This window comes from Urocitellus parryii, chromosome 5 (genome assembly GCF_045843805.1).
Source record: "Urocitellus parryii isolate mUroPar1 chromosome 5, mUroPar1.hap1, whole genome shotgun sequence".
NCBI classification, from domain to species: Eukaryota; Metazoa; Chordata; class Mammalia; order Rodentia; family Sciuridae; genus Urocitellus; species Urocitellus parryii.
In genome coordinates this window covers 96,518,184-96,539,636 of record NC_135535.1, presented here as the reverse complement: position 1 = coordinate 96,539,636, position 21,453 = coordinate 96,518,184, and the positions used below count along the sequence as shown (strand labels likewise).

The window sequence follows — 21,453 nt, the reverse complement described above, 5'->3', positions numbered from 1 at the left end:
TACCCCTAAATGATATATTCATTAATTCTGCCTCCTTTTGAATTTTACATAAATGTAATTATGTCATTTTCTGTGATTTGCTTTTTTGTTCAACTTAATTTTATGAAAAAAGATTTTTAGTTAATCCATATTAATTTATGTGGCTGGAGTTTATTCATTTTTACTACTGTCTGGTTTTCCATGATATGAATATTCCATGATTTTAAAAATCCATTTTCCTGTTGATGAACATTTAAGTGGTTTCTAGTCTTTATTTACTATTTTTTGAATAACGAATGCTGCTAAGAACCTTTCTGTACCTGTCTCCTGATGCAATGTATAAGAACTTCTCTAGGCACAAACCTAGGAATGAAATTGCTGGGTCATAGGGTGTGTGCATGTTCATTCTTAGTAGTTTATGTTAGATTATCTTCCAAAGTGGTTGTATCAATTTAGGCTTCCACTTACAGCATGAGTTCTTTCCAAATTTGGCGGGCCTCCTCTGCCTCCACACTGTTGGGTGGGGGGCTAGGGGGGGCTCCTGTCTTGCAACTGCAGGGTGGGGATGAAGTACAGGCTCCCCACTGGCCTCTGCTGACACCCTCTGGTGGGAAAGGGGACAGCTGCCTCACTAATGCTGGGTGGGGTAGAACTGTTGGCTTTCCTTGTGTGTGGAGGGCCTTGGTACTGCTAGGTGGGGGTGACAGTGCTGCTCCCACCTGGTCTGTTGTGCCATGACCCTGGTGGCAGGGGAGGGGTGCTACCCTGGTGTCAGCTTGTGTAGGCTCCCCAGTCAGTCTTTGTTGTGTGTGCTGCTTGGTTGGATTAGAGCTTTCCTGCCATGCTAGGCTGCACCTTTCCTGGGCCTTTGGCCAGGGAAATCAGCTTTTCTTGGGGCTTCTTTGTACTTTGGGCATTTCTGGGTTACTGATGACTTCTGCAGCACCCTGTCTGGTATATATGAGGCCAGGAAAACCCAGAGGACTCATCACGTTTTCACTCTGTGGGTCTCGCAGTCTCTAGCCCATCTGCCTAATCTCTCCACCTTTCTGGGTGTTCTTATGTTTGTTTTGTGCATAATGCCCAGGGCTTTGAGATAGACTTTTTGGGGTGGGGCTGGGGAGTAGGAGAGGCATGTCTACACCATCTAGTCTGGGAACTGGAAGTGTGCTTGGTTTCTGTGGACGTGCTGGCAGTAGAGAACTGGGTTGTGGCAACATTCTCAGGACCTCTTTGTTTTTATGTGCACATCAGGTGGGGACCTGTCTCCACTGGAATTGGCTGATGTGAATGGAGATGGCCTGCGGGATGTGCTTCTCTCCTTTGTAACATCAAGGAATGGGAGTGCAGCAGGTAAGTGATGTGGTTTTCCAAGCTGCCTCAGGGTTGCTGTCAGCCAGCCCAAAAGCAGCAGCTGTATCCAAGGGGCACTGCAGAAGGGTTTCTGTAGGGAAGAGAAAGCTACCACGGATCTGTCATACATGATAAGCCGAGTCAGTAGTTCCCCATGTAAATGAAGTTCAGTTCCAGAAATCAGAGAGAGTTACAGATGTAAGGAGCTATTCATTGTCATCCAGGTCAGTGAAGAAACTAATGCAGAGAGGAAGTGACTTGTCCAGACACCTGCAGTGACACTGTTAGTACTTAGGTTTCTCTCAGTTTCCTCCCAGTGAGTTTTCCATTGTCTCTTTTTTTATAGGGAGAGGGGTACCTAGGGGGGACTGAGGCTGAGGCTGACCTTGAACTTGTGATCCTTGTGCCTTGGCCTGCATCACCCTTTTGTGAATGAGGAAACAGATATAGTGAACTTAAGGAACTTAGCCAAAGTCCAACAGCTGGTAAATGGCAGAGATGGAATTCAGATCCAAGAGTCAGACTCTGGAGTTCATATCCTCAACCCTCACGTCGAGCACTTGTGCCCAACTCTGTGCCACTGACAGGGAGGAATTGAGTTTTTATTTGTTGGTTCACTTGTTTATTCATTCATGCAATGGTATTGGATGCTGACGGTGTGGGGCACATGCTGTGTACCCTCTCCAGAGCTGTGTTGGTTAGAACTAAACAAGAGGAGCCCACTCTGTGCTTCAGGGAACCATGATTCAATGGGGAACGGGTAACTCATCATCATCCAGAGAAACAAACGAACAAACAAAAAACCAGCCATTGAATGGATATGGAGTCTGTAGGGCCCTTACCTAGGAAGAACAGCACAGGATATTAACCATAGCATCTGAGGATCTCAGAAATCTAGAACTGACACATTTCACCTCTGTTTGTCCTGTATATCTGTTTCTGAGAATGAGATCTGAAACAGCAAGCCAAAGTTTGTCATTTGTTTTTAGGTCACATGTTTGATTAGTAATACTGAGGAATAGGTAGAATGAAGCTCAAAACTTAGCTTTCTTTATCTTAGTTGTTGCTGTAAGTGGAAAGTGTGTGAGATGAGGCAAGCTGTCCCTGTTCTGAAAGTGAAAGTACAACTGGCAAGAGGGTCATTAAGTTACATAATGGCTTATTTACTAGGGAGGGGAGCTGCTCTAGTTCCCTGCCAGCTATCCTAGGACCTAGGTTTTTGACTCTTCCCATGTATTATTCTCTCCTGCCCAAGACCAGATCAGCTGCTTCATGGAAACATTTTTTTTCTGCTCTCAGGGAGCATTTGCTACTGAGATTAGGATTCAAGTATTTTTCCTCCTACTTTTCATGTATCCTAGATCAGCCTCACATTTCTGAACATATACCTTCTCTTTTCTTCCTGTTTTTTTTTTTTTTTTTTGTTGTTGTTGTTCTCAAGAACCATCTTTCCATATTCTGGATTTTGCTCCTGTCTTTTGTTCAGCAAACAATTGGTTGCTATGTGTACCAGGCACTTTGCAAGGTGCTGAGGATATATAAACAGTCCTTGTCCTTAAGGATGTCACTATTTAGTGGTGGCCAAGGTAGCAGATAGATAAATGGATATGTTGGCAAAGCCGAAAAAGTGGACATGCAGGGAGGCAGCACAGAGGAGGCCAGTGTCTTATGAGCAGAGAGGACAGGTACTCTGAGGGTCAGAAATATGGGAGGGAGCTAAACACACTAGTGTGAGCTTCTGCCTTAGCACCCTTCACTTTTGGTGTTCAGGCCTTCTGCTCATCTCTACCTCTTATCTCTCCTGCCTCCTTTCCTTTCTTATCACCCTTGTGTGCTTTTAGGTAGCTCCAGATCAACTGCTAATCTCGTGTGCCTTTCGGGAATGAATGGCAGCACACTGTGGTCCAGTCCCCTCCCAGAAGAGGCCCAAGATATCACATGTTTGGATCTCATGCCAGGAAGTGTGGCTGAAATCATCTGCCTTGTGACAGGGACACGCAAGATGCTCAGTGCATTCAATGCAACATCAGGTAAAGATCGTTTGCCCCCAAAGTCTTTGTTCCAGTGAGCCATGATTTTGTGTTAGAACAATCTGGTAGAGAAGGGACTTTTTTACCCTGACAGAGTGGAAAGTTTGATTTGCTGCTCTGGAAGTGGTTATTAAGGGAATAAGATAAGAAGTCTGGGCAGGTTGAGTAAATAGATCCATGTTTCAACCCGTTTGGGGTAAGATGGGGTAAACCCAGTTACCTAGACAGAAACTGCCCCGAGGCCTCTGGTTTGTAAATAGTCTCCCTGCTCAATGGTTGTCTTTGTAAAAAGACAAATGAGGTGGTCCCTTCCTATTTGATACACATGGAGTCCGTGTGTAAACTTAGATGTTAACTACTTAAAAATATTGCAGTGAAGAAATAAAAGCTTACTGAAACGCGTTCATTTGATATTTTAGCTTCTTGTTGCTTTTAGACACCCAAGACAAAAGAAAGAAAAAGAGTTAAAATGTAATGAAGGCTCCTTTCAGAGTCATAAGCTACTGCTAGAATGCTTGCTATCTCTTGGGGTTACACACTCATCCTCCCCAGGTTTAGAGATTGGGGTTTTCTAGAGGGGTGCTTCTGAGTGAAACAATAAACAAACAAACAAAAAAAGAATACAGTTAGCTCTAGAACTGAAGTTCTCTTGACTACCTCCTGCCATATACTTGGTGCTTACTTATGTGACCCTGTGGGAAAAGGCACCAGAGTGGGTCTTCTGGTCGGTGCCCTTGGCTGGCTTCGGGTGGTATTAAAATACCCTCTAACGGTTTCATTCTCCACCTCAGTGGAGCCAGCTCACCCTTTCTGGAGAGACTATAGTACCTCCATTTGATCTCAAAAGTCTTGGTGTGAGGTTGTTAGATGGATGTGGATTTCAGATCACATCTCCTGACCCCTTTGTCCCCAGTAAGATAAAAGCAAAAGGGAAAAAGTAAGGTGTCGCTGTCTATTGTTGAGCCCTGGGAGTGTCCCTTTTCTGGCCTGGGAACATGGCATCTGCCTTTTCTAGAGGCAGAAAGTTGTACTAGTGATCAGCCTATTTGTCCTTCCCTAGGAAAAGCCATCTGGACTTTAAACCCAAATTACCTGTCCAACGGTACCTTGGCTGCCCCAGTGGTGTTGCTGCCAGACTTGGATGAGGACCATGTCAGAGATCTAGTGGTTCTGGCCATTGGGGAAACACAGGTATGTTCTTTATTAATTTTGTTTGTTTTTTTTTTAACTTCAATTTTAGTTGTCTCAGTTTCTAATGTTGTTATTATAAATACTGCTTGAAACTTTCTTTTTATAAGGGCTTAGGTTTAAATAAATTCTCTTGGTGAGGTTAAGTGCACAAATGAGCATTATGAACCCATTTTTCCCAGCAGTTTCATTATGATTACATGGACTGTGGTGTAGTTGAGCTTTGAAGCCAGCAGTCTGTGTGTAAATTCCTCCTCTACCACTCTGTAGCTTTGTGGTCTTGGGCAAGCCAAAGAACCTATCCATGTTCTGGATTCTTCTGTAAAAATGGCAGTGCTGTATCCACTCATAAGATTGTTACGAAAAATAGAACTAACATATATAAAGTGCCTAGGAGAGTGCTTATTGTTACCATGTAAAGGTATTGTTAGTTTTACCATATTTACTATATACATTTTGAAATTTTATTTCAACTACAAAACAGGAGAGACTGATAGAAAATTTATTAAATAGATACATAGAAAAAAATCTTAAATCAAATGATAAAATCAGTGATCTAATGAAGAAGTATTATAGCCTATGCTGTGACAAGATAGTTTAATTCTATAATAGTGACCTCTAAATTATAGATGTATCAATTATGGAGCTAGTTATTCTGTAGACAGATAAAGTAATAGTGTTTTTCCCAAATCACAGGAAAAACTGAATTACTGAATAAAATCAGCTCAACTTTAAGTTTTATTCCTGAAGCACTTCTTAGAGCTTTTTTTCAGTTTCTCTAACACTTTCTCAGACTTTCTAGTATGAGACTGTCAAGGACATGCTTATGAACAAAAGAACAAATGGCAATGAATATTTGTGAGAAAATGTGGATGCAGACAAGTTTGCCTCATTTGATTGCTTATTTTAATTTTAAACTAAAGGACCTTGTGAGTACTTTCTGTTGGTTTTCTTCAACTGGCAGTTTGGTCTCCAAGTGGACATGAACCAAGAATTCAGGAATTATTCACATAATCATTATGAATAAAGAAACTGTGTGGTCTAGGGAAAATTTTAATTATTACCTCTAGCTGGGAGTGATTTTCTAAAGGTCCAAAGGGGGAGAAATCTGGGGAGTTTCATTCTAATAGAATTCAGCGCAGAACAAGGCCCTGAGCATGTTTATAAGCAGAACAAATTCAGAGATCTTGTTCTTAGTGCCCCATCTGCCTCTTATAGCTGTGGTGGCCAAGGGATAGTGGTTCAAGCCATTAGGGGACCCTCCATTAGAGGAGTCAGCTTTTCATCTGCTCTTACTCTGCCTTTTTAAAAATTATTACTTTGTCTCTATTTAGTGTATTGCTCAGCTTGCCTCACAAAATTTACTCATTTGCACAATAGTGTACAGATATGGAATATGTTATGCTTGAAAAGTGATAGTTCCAGAAAATTCTTGGAGAAGTGATTGATTTAGAGCAGCAGCTTCATTTTTATTCTAATCTCTTTGCCCTCTTTACCAGCAACAGAGAAAGTGGGAGCCATGTAAGCCATAGACATGGAAGGAACTGTTTTCATAAGAATGGAAACATATTAGGTCAGTGCCCTAGTGATTGTATCCTTAGGTCTCAGGTTAGTGTAAACTGAGTTTGGGAGAACTGGACCTGGCTTGGGATTAGGAAATGGATCTAGACTAGAAAGTTAGGAGGAGGGACTTTAGAAGCCAAGCAGTTACTGCTCTCACACCATGCTGTGATATCTGGGTTTGATTCCAGACACACTGGCACCTGTGCTCTTCTCGCACACTCAGGTGATGGGAAGAGCACTCATTTGTGGGTGGTCCATTTCATTGTTAGTTAGCTCTAGAAATTATCCTATTAGTGCTTTCTCATATCTTCCATTCATTGTTCTAGCTTCAGCTCAGTAGAGCTACTCTGAATGAGTCTAATCCCTGAGTTCAGTTAGCTTGGTCTCTCTAAGCTTGCTGCTCTCAAGGCCAAATAGCTTAGTTTTTTTTTTTTTTTTTTTTTTTTTTGTGGTGCTGGGGATTGAACCCAGGGCTTTGTGCGTGTGAGGCAAGCACTCTACTAACTGAGCTATAGCCCCATCTCAAATATCTTAGTTTCTTATATTGTTCCCCCAGTTGCTGGAAGTCCCAGCCTCTCTTTTTCTTGATTTCTTTCCCTTTGCACTTCACAGTTTATCTCTTTTAAATGTGGTACCCATATCTGCAAATGGTATTTTATTCTTAGTTTAATGAATTATACCATCCTGAGGAAACTGACTTTTTAAATGAAGACTCTATATCTAGTTTTACAGTCAAAGATTACAATAACCTAAGATTTGCTCTTTGTTTTTATTCCCAGTGAAGCACCCATATCTTTTAAGTAATCATTAGTTAATAGGCCAGTATTTTTTTCTAACAGATTTTGACTCATCTTCTAGCCTAAGACTTTTTTTTTTGGAGTTTGTCATATAGCATATTAGCTATTCCTCTCAGCTTTGTGATAAACTTGAATTCTATTTAAATTTTTGATAAAAAAATGTCTTAAAGGAATGAGGCAATAGCAGAGTGTTATGACATTCTAAAAACATCCCTCTGGATTAGTACTGACCCCATGAATACCATATTTCTTTATCTTGTCCATAAGAATTCATGATAAAACACTTTATCAAAAGCTTTACTGAAGTTAAGATATTGGCATAGTTTCTGTATTTCCCAACTGGTGACTCCTCAAACAAAGAACAAAGAGATAAGGTTGATAAATTATGCTCTGCAGGCCAAATTTGGCCCTCTGCTTATTTTCATGAATAAAGTTTATTGGAACACAGCCACACCCATTTATTTATGTGTTTTCTATGGTTGTTTTTATGCTAGGTCCAAATAGGAGGGTTGTTGCTGTGGAGACCATGTGGTTAGCAAAGCCTAAAATATTTACTACCTGACCTTTCACAGGAAAGGTTTGCCTATCTCTGAGAGTGAAGTTGACAGTGGTCAGACATCTGATGTCGTGATGGAAAAGCTCTGCCTGTAGTGGTTCTAGCTGGGGCTGAATAGTACTGAGGGCTTCAGGGTATGGGAGTAAAGACCTGAGGTTAGCCAATCCTGTATTCAACTCTAGGCTAGAATTGTGTGTCTCTGAAGACTGGGCAGTCAGCAACACTTGTGCTTCAGATAAACTGTCTGATGCAAAGGTGCCCTTTGCATGTACTAATCAGGGGATGGGCTGTTCACTCATTTCTTACTTTCAGGGAAATTACCAAAGCAGCCTTGGCTAGAGCTTTGGGAATTTTGAGCCCTTGGCTGAACAGGAGGCAATGACTGTCAGGAGAGGCTGTTTGACTAGGAAATGAAGGGCTTCTATTGACTCGACCCCTTCTTTCACTTCTTCAGCCAGATCTGTGCTTTCTGCTGGTGTCTGGCCGGACGGGGAGTCCAATAGGCCGACCCGTGAAGTACAACATTGTGGGAGTAGGGAATCTGATTGGTCCTCAGGTTTACATCACTGCAAATGGAGCCGTCTACATCCTGTTTGGCTTTGGTAAGGAGCAAGGCTGATTTTCACTACTGTTCCCCTCCGGTATATGTAACCAGGCCTTCCTTGGGAGGTGGTGAAAGCTCAGGGATTGCAGAGCCAGCTCTTTCATTGCCTCCCCTGCAGGGCCCTCTCCCCTCAATAGATTGTGAGCCCTGCTTTCCCTTGCTGCCTTCTCTAGAGGGAAGACTCTGTCCAGCATTTGCCCAATCACTTCCACACCCCCATTCCATGTGTGGGACCAGGTTGAGCAGGGTCTCGTAGACCTATCTAATTGGCTATGGGTCTCTTGCTCAGATCCCCACCCTGGGATAGTCCTGTTAAATTCAATTCTCAGTGTTGGTTCTTCCTGTGGTGCTAGGAAATATACAAGCTGTCGCCCTGCGGGACATTTTTGTTCAGGCCCAAAATCGAGACAGCTCACCACCTTCTCTGCAGATAGAAGAGCCAGAATGGGAGAAAAGAAGATCCATCAACTTGTCTGAGCTCATTGACGTGTACAGGTAAGGCAAACCTTGAACTTGGGTAGTTCGAGGTCTCCTGAGAACTCATATGCTGTGGAATCTCTAAATTTGGTTGGGCTGGTGAATGTGTGGGCAGAGATTAGGGGAAACAGTGCCAGGCTTAATATACCATCTTCTGATGTGGTGAATTCTTCCTCTTGATCACATAATGTATTAGTATCTATGTGTTTGTGCCCATGATGTATGATCACTTCACACATAGGTTGCAAGAAAGGATATTTGGTTGAGTCAGAGTAGTGATGGGGAGATAGATTTATTTAAAATAACTCTTCATAAGGCTGTGCATAACTATCTGGCCTACTCTATCCCGTATTTTTCTTTTAGTTGAAGAATCATTTCAATAGAAGCAAGGATAGCGTCCATGAAATCTTACTTTTAAATTTTTATCTGTTTCTTAACTAAAAGCATGTAGTTGTCATCCGCAGTGAATTTGTACCCATCTAGCCCTCTGCTGGGGTAATAATTGTTTTGTTCTTTTCTACCAGAAGTTGCAAATCATTTTCTAGCATTTTTTGAGGGGCAGTATCATATTGTTTCAGTGAATTTGACAGGAATTAAACAGACTGGCCCAGTGGTGTAGAGAAAGGAAGAATTTGATGAAGTGCAAGCCAGGAGTTGCTGTCCAACCTCACTGACAATTTCAGGCCTCCTGTCCTGCTCTCCATCTGTCTTCTCTGCCATTATCCGCTCTTTTCCTCTCCCTGAGTTTCCAATGTGAGAGACATGGCACAATAGCACTTTTCTTGTGAGTTTGTTTTGGACTTATATGGAATTTTCTAGAGAACCTTGGTTTCTAAGGATCAAGAAAGTGAGATTAAATGGGAATGATAAAGAAAGTGAGATTAAATGGAAATGGATGTAAGAGCACGGCTGTCTGTCTGTATCCATGGAGTCCACATTTTTTATTCAACCAGCTGAAGATTGGAAATCTCAGGGAAAATTTTTTATCTGTATTGAACATGTCCACTCATTTTTTCCTTGTCCTTATTCCCTCAACAATAGAGTATAACAACTATTTACATGGCATTTACATGACCCTAGGTTTTATCAGTAATCTAGTGAGATTTTAAAGTCTGCAGGAGGATGTAAACTGTGTGTAGGTACTATACTATTTTATATAAGGACTTGAGTAACTGTGGATTTTGGTATTTGCAGGGGTCTTGGCACCAATCCCCCATGATTGCCCAGGGACAACTTTATATGCAAGCACACATAGAGTGAGAGAAAAAGCTAAAATAAATGGTTTCAGGAATCTCATTCACTCCAGAGGCTAACTATTGGGGTCTTGTTTAATCCAGTGATGGTGTTGAACTACTCCAGATGGTAAAGGCGCCAGATTCCAACTGCAGCAATCTCCTGGTTACAACCAGACAAGGCCTGGTATTGCTTCGGGGACAAAACCTTACACCTTACTGGACACTGAGCCTTCAAGGCCTACGTAGGTTCGTAGACTGCTCCTGCTCCTGTTTGCTGGTTTGATCTACTGTCTTTATTTATTTGTTTATTTTTATGTGGTGCTAAGGATTGAACTGAGTACCTCACACATGCTAGGCAAGTGTTCTGCGACTGAGCTATAGCCCCAGCCTCTCTTTTCTTTTTTTTTTAAAGAGAGAGTGAGAGAGGAGAGAGAGGGGAGAGAGAGAGAGAGAGAGAGAGAGAGAGAGAGAGAGAGAGAATTTTTAATATTTATTTTTTAGTTCTCGGTGGACACAACATCCTTGTTGGTATGTGGTGCTGAGGATCGAACCCGGGCCGCACGCATGCCAGGGGAGCGCGCTACCACTTGAGCCACATCCCCAGCCCCTCTCTTTTCTTTTTATTTTACTTACTTAATTTACTTACTTGCTTGCTTTCTGTACTGGGAATTGAATCCAAGGGTGCCCTACCATCGAGTTACACCACTAGTCCTTTTTATTTGTTTCTTTTTTTAAAATTTCAAGACAGCACCTTCCTGAAGTTCCTGAATCCGGCCTCAAACTTGAGAACTTCTTGGCTCAGCTTCCTGAGTAGCTAGAATTATAGCTGTGTGTCCCATGTTCAGCTGTTTTTTTTTTTTTAAAGTTATTTTGTTTTATTTTGAGATAGGGTCTTGCTAAGTTGTTCAAGCTGCTTTTGAACTTGTGATTCTTCTGCCTCAGTAATGTAGCTGGGATTACAGGCACGGGCGACCATGTTCAGCTTCACTTTCAAAGCACATGAAACAATTTAAAAATTTACCTAGAACATTTACTTGATATCTGGCATTTGCAAGAGAAAGAAGGGAAGGAGTTCCTTGTTTTCTTATTCACTGTTGATTTCTTCCTTGTCCTTATTTGCAGCCAGCCTACTCCTGGGTATTTCACTGATGATCAAACATTAGACTTCCTTCTGCAGATACAGGATGGACTTGGGATGAAAAAGGTAAAATTCTGGGACTCAAATCCATCAAAACTTATATAAAGTATATGCTTTGTGTCCATCTCTGTGCTAGACTTAAGAAATAAGAATCTAAAAATGGTCTTATCTTTGAAAGAACTCCAAAGTCTAACTGAATGGGTAAAATGAGAACTCAAAATTCACTGCTCAGACATAAAGCACTGAAAGTATTTCTGGCTAATTTCATTCCTGTACACAAGTTCCTGCTAGATCCTTAACTTACAGTTAGGCAGGAGGAACCTTCTGAAATCTCTTGATAGGGTAAAGGCAGCTATTAAAAGAATGGAATGGAACCAACCTAGATGCCCTTCAACAGATGAATAGATAAAGAAAATGTGGTGTGTATACACACACACACACACACACACACACACATACACACACATACACACACAGTGGAATATTACTCAGTTTTAAAGAAGAATGAAATTATGGCATTTGTAGGTAAATGAATGGAGCTGGAGAATATCATGCTAAATGAAATAAGCCAAAACCAAAAAACCAAAGGCTGAATGTTTTCTCTGATAAGCGGATGTTGATCCATAATGGGAGGGGAGGCGTAGTAGGAAAGAATGAAGGAACTTTGGATTGTGCAGAGGGGAGTGAAGAGATGGGAAGGGGTGTGAGGGTGGGAATGAGAGGGACATTATTACCCTATATACATGTATAATTACACTACAGGTGTGACTCTGCACCATGTACAGCAGGAGGACTGAGAAGTTGTGCTCCAATATGTGTCAAAATGTATTCTACTGTCATGTATAGCTAATTAGAACAAACTAAAAAAAATAAAAAATAAAGGAATGTGATACTTCAGAGCAAGTATGTTTCAGAGAAGGCAGGGTATCTATGGCAGCTGCGTTTTTCGTGGAAGACTTTATATAAAAGATGGAAATATGATTAGAGACTTTAAAATTGAATTTATGTGGATGGGACAGCAGGCTAGGTCAGGAACACCAAGACCAGAGGCCCAGAGACAGAAATGGTGTGGCATGTTCCAGGGACACAGAATAGATCTTTCTGATTTTCGGGGAGCCTGCATGTTGTGTGGGTTTAATGTTTGGCTGGACCGTTGTCATTTCTTTAATATTACAGGCAGAATTGTAGAATTTTAAAAATTCATTTTTTATAATTGGCTTAGAAAAATACATATCTATATGTTGCACAATGTTCCCTGAGAGAAAATAATTGAACAAGCACTGACTCATCCCCTCTAGGGTGTGTCAAGTTCTGAGTTAGATGTTAGAGATGGAAAACAAATGAAGACAGGGCTGCTTCTCTTGGGGCACCTAGGCCACCTAGGCTAGAAAGTGCTGTTAGGGGTGTTTGCACATGATTCCCACAGCACCCAGGAGCAGGTGGGGTGCAGGAGAGCTAGAGGGCCAGGGAGTCGAGATGCTGCATGTCAGTCAGGGGTTGCATGTGCAGAATCATGGCAGTGGAGGAAGGTTTGCTGAGAGAGAGAAGGATGCCTGAGCACATTTCTGTGAGAGATCAGAGTGACTCAGCTTGAGTGGGCCCTGAAGGCAGGCTGCGGGATGTGGGTGGGGTATGGATGCCACAGAGTTTTTTGGTCACAGGCAGAGGACAGATGTGAAGGTAGAAGGGAGAGTCTTCCAGCAGTGAGAAGTGAAGTCTGATTGTACTCTGAAAGAATTTCAAATAGGTTTGGCTTATTTTATTGACATTCCCAGGAGGATTAAGGGAGAAGGTTGTTTATGCACTGAGATACGGAAGATTTCAGGCCTGGGTTTTAATCCTGGCTCCACTACTTACTGGTGATGTTGGGCAAATTACATAATTTCACCTCACTGTTTGCATCTGTAAACAGGAGCAGTAAGTAATATTGCCTGCCTTCAGGGGCTTGTCATGGCAGTTCAATATGATACTGCAGGTATGTGACTGGATACAGTTTTCAGTGTGGTGCTTCTAGGCTTCTTTTCTCCCCACAACTACAAAAGGGAATCTCTCCTGCTTGTCTATTTCTCCTCTCTGCTGCCCAGTGGTCTCCAGGAGTAGGAAGTGACTGTCCCGAAAGGGCTGGGTCTTCCACTTACTGAAGAGCAGAGACATGGAGGAGAGGGAGTAAGAACCCTGGATGGGAGATGGTGGGGGAATTTCTTGGGGATTTGGGCAAATGACAGGTTCTAGATCTATGAAGTTTGAGGTTTGGGGGGTTAAAGGAGGTATAAGTGCTGCTGGGGATTGTGATTTTGACTTATTAGCCTTTGAGAAATGCAGATGTGGAAATACCTCTTGGTTTGTTTATGCCTGTTAAGTCTGTGCTCCTTTAAATTTGAGGCTATCCTAGGGCTCAAGTACATATGCCATGACTCAGTAGGGTTAAAGTCATAAAGCTCGTAATGCAGTGCCTGGTATTCACTTAGTTGCTTCCTGTGGTTATGGGAGGGAAAGAACAGCAATGTGGCCTGCTGTTGGCATCTAGTTTCAATACTAGATGGCTAGAATGGCTTTGCTGAGACTGTCTTAAATGTGGGACAATCCCAGTGACTCTCTGTTTCTGAGAATCCTGTCCTCACCTGTAAAATAAGGTGGACTTGATGATTTATAATATCCTCTTGAAAAGAACTATAAAGTTCCTTAAGCTCTATTAAAAGGGAACAAGAACTGCAGAAATTTGGATACTGGTCTCTCCTCATCCCATTATTTGATGTTCTCTGAACTCCCGGTTTGCTTACCTCTCAGAAGCTCAACCTCTGAATGCAGTTGGCTCTCCCCATATCTTTGGGTTCTACATTGGGATATTCAGCCAACTGTGGATTAAAAAATATTTGGAAGAAAACATGTGGGTGCACTGAACACTTAGACTATTTTTTTTCTTGTCACTAGTCCCTAAACAAATAATATAGCAACTATTTCCATGGCATTTACATTGTGTAGGGTATTAAAAGTAACCTAGAGATGATTTGAAGTATAGAGGACATGCAGAATCTACACTATTCTGTGTAAGGTTCTTGAACATCCACTGATTTGGGTATTCATGGTGGAGAGGGATCCTGGAGCCAATTCCCCACCAACACGGAGGAAGGCCTGATGGGTGTTGTTTGAATATTTGTGGTGTTTGCCTTGTTTCTGTTTGGTATGCTTTCTCAGCCTGCTGATTTTCCAAGGACTGGCTTTCTTCACTTTTATTTTCTCTCTTGCAGATGATGGTGATAGATGGTGACTCTGGCTCCATCGCTTGGAGTTACAGTGCTCCATGTCACATGAAAGATGCACCGACCACCTCAGCAGTTACTTCAGACCAGAAGTCCGTCTTCCTCTTCTGGGCTGAAGGGTTGTCACCTGCCTCTCCCAATTCTGTGAGTGAGCCTGGGGGAGGGGTCCCTTTTCACTTTGTCACATGGCAGCTGATCTGTAGAGCTGACTGGGATCTCAAGGTGTTATCCAAGTGGTCACCTTCCTAGGGTTAGAGGTAGAAACAAGTCATGTTCTCCTGAGCCATGCTTCCTGCCTTTGCCTTTCGGCCAAGAATGTGAATACTGACCAGGGCCCATAACTGCTTGCTGCCCACAATGAGAGGCTGGGGAAAGAATAGAAAGTCCTTCCAAGATTCCAGGTCCAAACTCATATATGCCACAGTGGCTGAAGAGGAGACATCATTATGACTGATCTGGAGTGGGCAGAGTGAGTTTCACATGGGAGTCAGGTTGGGATGGTCTTTGAGGTGAGTGAACTGAGGCTGCAGATCGGCATGTTAAAGAGGCAGAGTAATTGGAGAGGGCCACTGAGTAGGCAAAAGCTGAGAGGTCATTTGGAGAAGTATCGGAACAGAAAGTCTAACACCTAGTAGACAGATTTTATAAAGCCTTACTTGTTATACTGCAGTATTTTAGTGGGGTTGATGAGGCTGAGTGCCACCTAGAATAGGTGCCTAGGCATCTTAAGTAAGCCCGCCCTGACATCTCAACTTAGCACTTACTGTGTGCCAGGCCCTGCGCTCTCTGTGGGGATCTAAGGATAATGGGAAGCAGCCCTGACCCTCTGCAGGAAGCAGATGGTTCAGGGATGAGTGGACACAGAGTCCTGAATTCATCAACCATGTGTTCTCTTGATAAGCTACTTAACTTTTCTGAGCCCATTAATGAAGATGCTAATATATTTTCTCATTTTGAGGATCAGATTTACTTAAAACCTAGATTACAGTGTTAGCTCTGTCATGCCCTAACATGTGACCACTGGAAGTTCACCTAACCACCCGAGCCACATCTCCAGTGCTTTTTATTTTTATTTTGAGATAGGATCTCACTAAGTTTCTTAGTGCCTCACTAAGTTGCTAAGGCTAGCTTTGAACTTGTGATCCTTCTGCCTCAGTCTCCCAAGTTTGGAGTTACAGGTGTTACTGCCATGCCCAGCTCACCTAACATTTTGATTTCCTAGTTTCCTACTAGACAAAGGCATGTTACAAATGCTCCAGTGGAGCTACAAATAAGTGTAGATGGGTATATAAAAGAAGGGAGATAGTAATTTTGTTTGGCGTGATAGAGGGACCTTTTCATGAAAAGGTGGCATTTATGTTGGGTACCTGGGGTGGGAAGTATTCTGATGTATGGATTTGGGGTGCAGAGAGTAGTTAGTTGAGCAGGGAAATAATAAGATTGGCAGTCGTTAGGTAGAGCCAAGAGAAGCATGTATTTAGAATCATTTTGAGACATTCTTTTTTTTTTTTTTTTAAGTACCAGGATTGAACCCTGGTACAAAGGCACTTGATCATTGAGCCATATTCCCAGCCATTTTTTATTTTTTTATTTTGAGATAGGTTCTCACTAAGTTTCTTGGTGCCTCCCTAACTTCTTGAGGCTGGTTTTGAATCTGCGATTCTCCTGCTTCAGCCTCCTGAGCTGCTGGGATTATAGGCATGCACCACCATGCCTGGCTTTATTGAATTATGAGACACTCTTTAAAGTATGGGGTGGGCAGTAAATAATTGCAGTTGAAGTCTCGGAAAGGTAGATTTTTGGTTAAATAGTGCTAGACTTTAGTTTTCAAGCTAAGAAATTTGGGTTTTGTTCTATAGGCAGTGAGGAAGGCACTTGGCTGTTTTATGGCCACGTTAACTGAGACAGAGCACTGTCCCCTCATACCTGGGTGTGTGGAAAAAGCCCTCTTCTATTTTGTGGGCTCCCGCCCATGCTTCTCCTGGTCAGGTGGATTTCCATAAGTAGAAGAAAGGAAGATTCTCTACAGAAGATTTCTTTTTCTTTTTCTCATATGAGCATTTTCTAGTTATAGATAGGGGTTTGAAGAAGTTAGTAATGACCCAGTGTTTTGAGCTTTGAAGTAACCAATCTCCTGTATGTGGGCATTTCTTTCAAACACATCCTTGTACTTGGGATTAGGATTTAGCATCTGAGAGCAATGAGTAACCACCACTTTATCGTCTATCCCCTCACTTGAGGAACATCATGTGCAGGAATGTAATCAGCTTTGCTCTTTCTTTCTGTGACTTATTGTTAGGATGCCCTCATGGGAGCTGAGCCACCCAGCCTCCACCACCTATACCTCCTGCACCCAGCTTTCCCCTCCATCTTCCTGGACCTGACCAACACCTCGGGCACAGTGACGGCCTCAGAGGGTGAGTTCCAGTGACACTGGGGGTCTGTGTAGACTGGTGGGGGGAGAATGTGTACTGGGTGTATGTGAGGATGCCCTTACCCCACCAAGGGAAGGATATGAGCTTTTTAGGCAACAGCAGCAGGATTTTCCTTGCTGTCCTTGGGCCAGGGGTGCTGCTCGAGGGCTCCCTCTGGCTAGGAACACCAGGCCAGCAGGGCAAGAGCCAAGAGCCTCTGAATGTGCTGAAAGGGAGGTGAAAACACATGGGCACTGCAGAGAGGCTCTTCAGGGATGATGGATGCAGCCCCTCGGCAAAATGTACTAAGCCTCAGCAATGTGCTAGGTGCTGGCAAGACTCACAGGACATCTTCATGGGGAAGACCAGTTGCTTGACCCTCTGGGAGTATAGGATTTGGAATTGACTGAGAGGAATATAATAGAAGTAGAATATGATTTGTCAGGGCATTGATTTAGTTGGAGTGGGTTTTTTGAATAGTAAATGTGTATTGCATAGAAATTGGAGTCAAGAGAGTGACTCTGCAGTGCCCATGTGTTTTCTTTGATTAAAGAAGAAAAATTACCCAGAATCTGGCTGCTCATAACCACAGTTAACATTTGGAAATGTTCTTCTACTTTACATATCTATCATAAAATTGGGCTCATATATTAGAGACCCCTAATCCAGGAAACTGAAGCCCGAGGCATTCAGCTGCTGCCACCTACTAGTCTGGCTGGCTGCTGTTCTCCTTTCACAATCCCACCCCTGCTGGAAGCTGCTCTTCCTGTTGATGGGTAGGGGATGGGGAGACCACATCTCCTGGCCATATCTGCTTTTTGTTTTTTGTTCATACTCTCTTGCCACTTGTAGACTTGCTCTGTAATTACAAACTCATTCCTAGAATTGGATTAGTGCTGTGGCTCTCATTTATTGGGATGCATTGGGAAGAACTGACCCAGAACCTGTAGTCCTGCCTGCCTACTGGTTGTGGGTCATGGGGGTGGAGGTGAGGTGGAGAGTCTTCCACTTGCAAAATCAATATTAGTTTAAAATTGTATACAGGGAACATTATGTAATGGTAATCAAGAATCTCAAGGCCATTTTTATTGTAAACACTATTTCAAGATGATGTAAAATCAACCCTTGCTAGGAAGTAACAGATGTGACCATGTTCTGACAATCTGGAAATTCTTGGGCTTTCTAGTCTGCGGGGTTCACTTTTTTACTGAGTGCTCACCAGTGGGCATGTTCTCTCATTTGCTGAGTTGGGGCTTCCTTGGAGATAGTGTCAGAAAAGTAAAGGCTCAAACACTGAAGAATAAGCTGCTTTGCTGGCATGCAGTCACTCACTTCTTCACACTTTCTGTTTGGCATTTCCCTTCTTCACTTTCTGGCATTTGCTAGGTGCTCAGGAAATTTTTCATATGAAGTAGTGAGTAAATTAATGACTGAAGGTGTTGAGCCAAGCCACTATTACTAGAAGCTGTCTGTCTTTGTTAACTGCTATCATTTTTGTCTTTCCTCAGTTGGAATCAACGACCTCTGGAAAGATGCCTTTTATGTCACCAGGACAACAGGGACAATCTCTGAAGGGCATCCAGCACCCCTGGTGGTCAGCAAACTTAGTCTGCGGTGGGCATTGATGGAGGGCCAAATGGTTCAGCTGAAGGAGACCACCCCCAAAATTGGCCGTGGGGAGCTGAGAAGATTCCTTTCTAGGATAAAATTTGTTGATTCTCCCTACCAGGTGAATAGCTTCTGAGATCCTTAGTTATTATTTTTTTGATGGGGGTACATAGAGTGCCGGGGATTGAACTCAGAGGCACTCAACCACTGAGCCACATCCCCAGCCCTATATTGTATTTAATTATTTAGAGACAGGGTCTCACTGAGTTGCTTAGCACCTCACTTTTGCTGAGGCTGGCTTTGAACTTGGGATCCTTCTGCCTCAACCATGAAGACATGGTTCTCAAGTTAATTGTCTCAGCTGGAAATGATGTCATCTCCCATAGGAGACATTTGAAAGAATGTGGTCCCAGTGACCGAAGGGAATGGATCCTACTGGTATTTTTTGGGTAGGAGCCAGTGATGTGGGCATTATGCAGGGCTGGCCAGAGTCACACACTACACAGAATTATCTTGCTGGAAATGCTCTAGTTCAAAGCTCAAGAGCTTATCATGCAGAAGGACAAAGTCTCTGGGCCTTTTTTGGAGAGAGGAGAGATTCTTATAAACTATTGGGACTAAACAAAAGGAAATGGAGGAATATTCTGACCTTCCATTTCTTTGAGAATTCTTACCATGAAAAAAAGTCACTGATGCTTCTACCTTTTCCTGCAGATCTAGTCTGATGAAATCTTCGGTTTCAGAAGAGATAAACAGAACAGGTCCCTTCTGACAGTGTAAAAGCAGTTCTTTGGAAAGAAGACAACTTTGGCCTCATTTTAGTACTCGTTTGTGATCCTTGCACTTTGGAAGGCCTGTTGGAGCTTTTTGATAACAGCATGATTCGCTTGGCTGGGGTATCTTACCACCTTTCCAATCCTTGTATTAATACCCTCTAGGAAGTCAGTGTGGAGAATTTGAAAATGTGAATCTTATAGATGTATTATTATTTTGTATGTCTAATTTATAAACTGTTGCTGGGAAATCCAGTGAAGATGATGGCTAGGAAATATTTTGTTTCACATTATGCTATTTGTATTTTTTAATGTTGTGGTGATGTCATTTTCCAGACATTCCCTAAGATTCAGGGATCCCATTTCCTGTCCTCCTGAAATACATCTGGTCTGGTCATCTTGAGACTTCCAGATGGCCCAACTCCGATTTTGAGGATCATTCATCTTTCTCTCCTTCCACTTTTACCACTTTTACCATGGCTACTTCCCTCCTAACTCTAGAGAGCAGTGATACAGATTGGTAGTGGAGGACTGTTAGCCGTGTCATGTTTTCATCAATGCCTTTCCTAGATTTGTCATCTACATCAAAGTGGCCATAAGAATAAATGTCCCTATCACAATGGGAGCAAGAAAAATATGGTTTCAATGACCCACCTCTGACGAGGTCTATATGTGGTGTTGTATGGGGTATCAATGGCTCTGCCATTTGTGGTTCTTGTTGCTGCAGTAACGTCAGAGGGTATATGTGTCTGCTGTCTTTAATTCAGACTTGGAAGCCAGGTCCTGGGAGGCCTGTGTCCTTGTCCTGCTGCATTTTCACTCTGCTTTCTTAGAATCTTCTCTAGAACATCCTCCTCCTCTTCCCTCCCCTGGCTCTCTCTATTTTATTCAGGGATATGTTCTGGACTTCCTTTGCTACTTGAGTCCAGTGTGCAACCCCTCTGCCCTGCACTTCTCCTTCCTGTACAGCCTTTGAAGCATTGTATTTTGAGGAAATTCTTATGTAAATACTATAACTTTTGTAAATGCTTAAGTTCTTCAGAATTATCTCCAGTGCTTACTTCCCCTTTCTTCTATGTAAATTTGTTGCCTTTATTTAAAATTCTCTCCTAAACTTCTAGGCCATTGTCATTGTCTGTATAGCAGAGAATTCCATTAATAGCTGATGGAAAAATGTTTTTCTTCTTAACTTTGATAGGTCTGCCCTGAAAATCAGGTTCTCTCCTTGCTTGGGCTTATATCTTTCTAGTTTGTATTAATTAAGGAGCTCCAGGAAAGTATGGATTCCAGGTTTAAAGGGATACCTGTTAGTCATCCAGGGATAGTTATTGTGACATAACTGGAGGTTGGCAGCAATAAATCCAAGCAGGCTCATCATGTGACCTGTGTACTGTCTGGCCTGTAGCTTGGCCTCAATAGGTTTCTAGGTACCGCTGCCTTAAGACCCAGAAAGCATATTCGATTTCAATACTTTCTTTGGAAGTATGTGTGTCCAACTGACTCTTTGAAGGAATAATGAAGAGGATACCTGGGTATGGAGGTGATCCCAGATTCAAAATTTAAATCTACTTGAGTGTAAATGCCTATAAGTAATTTTTAGTAGACTGAACCCCAAAATGTGTTGTTCCTGTGGCTTGCTGAGCCACCTAGACATAACTACCATGTTGAGGTTTTCTGGGAAGCCAGCCAATATAGTAAACAATGCAAAGTTGTTTACTGGGGACTTGTTTTGGTGGGATTGTTTCAGCAGAGGACTGTGTTTGTAGAGTGTGAGTCTCAGACACAGATAAGAGGAAGAATGACGTTGCTGAATTCTCCTTGGTGTTTTGGGAGCTAACTTCTCCTTACAAGTTTGAATCTTTGCTTGCTAAATGCAATGAAAAGTTCCACGTTTACTTCCTCTTGTAGCTAGTACATAAGGATATCAGTACTGGCTGGAAACTGACCAATGTGGGTGCTGGTCTCTTGTCAAATGTGTCCCTAAACTTCCTTCTTCTTGAAGACAGCCATCCACCCAGAAATCCAAGATAGGAAGTGCTCCTTTGTCTCCACAATCCCAACATGGGGGTGCCGGGCAAAGCCCATACGACCACTATTTAGAAGTAGTAATGATTTCTGCAATGCGAGGGTCTTCCCTGCCTCTCAGTCTCCCTTCTCTCCTTCCCTTTGTAAACCCTCCCCTCTGTCCTCGACAACATCCTCACCCTCTTCCAATGTGTGGTCTGGTGATACCAACTAACCCCATGAATGTGAATTGCTATCCTTATTGCCCACATCAAAGATAAGCCTGCTGGTCTGTTGTCTAGAAAGACTATTTAAAATGTGAACTGTTACTGAATAAATACCATGTACAGGAATACATTTGTGTGCCATTCTCATTCTTCTTGCTATCAAGGATGGAAAAGAGAATGGGGGAGTGGATGGATGGCATTCTTTGTGGAGGAATAGCAGAGCAAGTGTCTCAGAAGGGAGGAGCAG

The 21,453-nt window shown here is 42.5% G+C and overlaps 1 protein-coding gene across 1 annotated transcript in view; it reads left to right on the top strand.

The window, feature by feature from the left end:
* Fam234b (family with sequence similarity 234 member B) overlaps nucleotides 1-21,295 on the top strand; it is a 34,838-nt gene extending 13,543 nt beyond the window's left edge. Inside the window, exons 3-13 of the mRNA XM_026409287.2 lie at nucleotides 1,234-1,332; nucleotides 3,174-3,362; nucleotides 4,423-4,553; nucleotides 7,921-8,068; nucleotides 8,424-8,565; nucleotides 9,885-10,028; nucleotides 10,905-10,986; nucleotides 14,169-14,324; nucleotides 16,480-16,597; nucleotides 18,103-18,323; nucleotides 18,917-21,295. Of these exons, the coding sequence (XP_026265072.2) occupies nucleotides 1,234-1,332; nucleotides 3,174-3,362; nucleotides 4,423-4,553; nucleotides 7,921-8,068; nucleotides 8,424-8,565; nucleotides 9,885-10,028; nucleotides 10,905-10,986; nucleotides 14,169-14,324; nucleotides 16,480-16,597; nucleotides 18,103-18,323; nucleotides 18,917-18,922 (1,436 nt within the window). The 3' untranslated portion in view covers nucleotides 18,923-21,295. The remainder of the gene's footprint in view (nucleotides 1-1,233; nucleotides 1,333-3,173; nucleotides 3,363-4,422; nucleotides 4,554-7,920; nucleotides 8,069-8,423; nucleotides 8,566-9,884; nucleotides 10,029-10,904; nucleotides 10,987-14,168; nucleotides 14,325-16,479; nucleotides 16,598-18,102; nucleotides 18,324-18,916) is intronic.
* Nucleotides 21,296-21,453: the final 158 nt, after the last annotated feature.